Source organism: Centruroides sculpturatus, unplaced genomic scaffold (genome assembly GCF_000671375.1).
Source record: "Centruroides sculpturatus isolate CEXI.00-Female unplaced genomic scaffold, Cexi_2.0 scaffold459, whole genome shotgun sequence".
Taxonomy (NCBI): Eukaryota; Metazoa; Arthropoda; class Arachnida; order Scorpiones; family Buthidae; genus Centruroides; species Centruroides sculpturatus.
Window position 1 is genome coordinate 562,908 of NW_019384631.1, and position 2,912 is coordinate 565,819.

Consider the following 2,912-nt stretch of genomic DNA (forward strand, 5'->3'; position numbering starts at 1 on the left):
TTCTCTGGATGATGTTTTGCGCTTTTCTGATAAGAATGTACAATATCAACTTTTACTTTGTAAGAGTTGGAAAAATGTATGGAGATTACGCACTTGAAGCATCCGCAGTATTTGCATTTTACTCTCTTTACATTGCTATGCAGTTCAGTATACTAAAACGACGAAAAATTCACTTTCATTGCATCGCAAGCAGTTACCCAGAAGAACGGAAAATAATCGACACTATAGAGAAGTACTCATTGTGTATGTTATGTGTGTCATTTATCTTATTTATCGCGAATACTGTGATGTCCGGAATTCTATTCTTCGCAGAAATAAAAAAACTAAACGGAACGAACACGGAGGCATTTCTTGTGTCTATTATCAACGGTTTATGGCTTATTTATGCTGTGGCGCATATCCTATATCTCGTTTCTATATTTTCAGCGATTGGATTTATAATGCAGAAAAGATACCTGATGCTGTCCAAAGAAATAATGGAAATAAACGTTAAGGAAGTTTTTCTACAAAACATATTGCAGGAAATGTTGGAAAATCAAGTTGAACTTTGGGGATATTGGAGAATGATTAACGAACAATGGGATGTTTTTATGCCTTTATTTTACACGTGTTATCTTTACGCGACTTCTTTCCTTTGGTACGCAACATTATTTGTGAAAATAAACGCAACAATCAAAATTATTTGGACAACAGCATCGTTGCTATCTCTGTTTGGATTAATTGCTTTTTGCTGGGCTTTCTCTAATTTGACATCTGTGGTATGTGATCGTTACTTCTTGTTTAATTCTTAAAACTCATAAATTATGTTTTTTGAGCTTAAGTTAGTGGTTTATTAATAACTAGAATATAAAGAAATTATTTTACTTAAATTTAAGAAAAGTTAGTTTTTTATGTGTTACTTTTTAAAATTTAACACTTCTCCCGCGCAGGGAAGAGTTAAGAATGAAAGTATTAGAAGAAAGCAACGTGCAAGATTTGCAGGCGGTGTTTTGCGAGAATTCGAACATATTTTTAGACTCGTATAAAAATTTTCTAATTAGTCTGGAAAGAGGAGAACTTAATTCTTGCATTCTGTGAAAACGGGTAAAATTGACTACAAAGTAATAATCTTAATTTTCGCTATCGTTACATTCTGCCCGAGCAACGCCGGTCTTATTTGCTAGTTTATTAATAATTCATGTCAATGTTTCATATTATATAAATGCATGCTTTCAACTTTTGTCATTACATTTACGAAGACAAAAACGAAATTCGACGAATTTTAAAATAGTTTTAAATTTTAAATCGTGTAAATATCTAGCAAGCGTACGAGAAATTCAGATGATAGTAAACAGTTGTTAGACCAATAATATTTTTACATAAGAAGATGCTGATATTATTTTATTCACTAATTTAATACTTAGCGGGGCAAATTCTTTTCCGGTTTGTAGCGCTCTTTTGTATTCATTTATTCCATAAAATCAAGGATAAAGCACTGATGTTTTTTAAGTTTATTATTGGTAATAGGTTTAATATCTAGTTGTAAATTCATACATTAATCTATATTATTCTTTTTTCAGATGTACGATAATTTCATAAGTATTGAAAAGGTTTCTTCAGCGAATCTCCCATTGACATTCAAATTTAAGGTAAGTAAATAACTTCGATAATAATCCGTAACTGAGAGTCATTACTTGTTTTATTTTATTAGCGTATTCATTATCATTATCAAATGCATGTACATAGTAAAAGTTCAATGTCGGTCTCACATTATACTTTTTAATTAAATAAAGTCAAGAACGTGTTAATTTGACACGTTCTTGACTTTATTTATTTTAATAATACAAAAAAGATGTAAACTATATTATTTATACTCGAAAAATCAGATCATTATGAGTTTATTGTGAATAATTATTAAATATTCAAATTTTATTTAATTTCCGAATTATTCATTAATTTTATAAATTTTATTTTTAAAAGATAAACGACTTTATGAAGAGATTTGGAAAGATTCCTCTTGGAATATCTATGGGCGGATTCTTCCATATTAAACGCGACTTCTTGATAAGGGTATGTTTTGGTTTATTTTAATTATATATTAGTACACATCATTGATTAATGCATTAAACACCGCTATTTTCAGGTGATAAGTGCGGTTTATTCGACATTTTCTTCGTGTGTTGAAGTTAGTGGAATTTTAGAAAAGGAATCGAAATGTATGGTCAAACAAGGAAACAATACGCTTCGTGTTTAAGTGTTCTTTATAAATAATGAATCAAATGACTGAGAACCTAACTGTTTTATCATTTACATCGTTAAATCCTATAATGATATATAAGTTTATAAACTAAATGATTTCAAAAATTAATGCATGAATTGTAGCAATAAATAAGTCATCTTAGATCTGTAGAATAATTCTTTTTAATCGGTACTCTGATTATCGTTATTCAGAAATTCAATTTCCATCGTTTTATATAAAATCACCTGCACTCTTTCTAAATGTGTTAAATTGTAATAGAGTCGTATAATTTTTAATATTTTAAGTTTTAATAATTATTTGTTAGAAGAGAATATGAAACGAAATTAGAAAATGTATTTCATGCTGGTAATTGCTTTGCACCAAATTAATGTAGTTAATTAATATAGTAATTATATTTTCTCTGTAATTGTATAATAAATTTGCATTGTACCTTGATTAATGTCTAGGTTTTTTTAATATATATATCGTAATATAATATCTGTTATTACACTGTACTCATTGCTGTACTTTTAAATTTTGAAAAATTGTCCTCTGTAATGTATGAAGCATACTAATTACTGGATGACAGATTGATAAATAAATATATACGAATAAATCTAATACACACGGTTTTCCTTAAAGTTAAGTTATGGTGACTTGTTTGTTTGTTTACAGAAATGTGCTTCGATCTTTT

The 2,912-nt window shown here is 28.5% G+C and overlaps 1 protein-coding gene across 1 annotated transcript; it reads left to right on the forward strand.

Moving 5' to 3' along the window:
- Nucleotides 1-222: 222 nt before the first annotated feature.
- Nucleotides 223-2,550, forward strand: LOC111625767. The gene is made up of 4 exons (XM_023368992.1): nt 223-758; nt 1,560-1,628; nt 1,960-2,049; nt 2,123-2,550. The coding sequence occupies exons 1-4, from the start codon at nt 246-248 to the stop codon at nt 2,231-2,233; spliced, it is 783 nt and encodes a 260-aa protein (XP_023224760.1). The 5' UTR covers nt 223-245; the 3' UTR covers nt 2,234-2,550.
- Nucleotides 2,551-2,912: the final 362 nt, after the last annotated feature.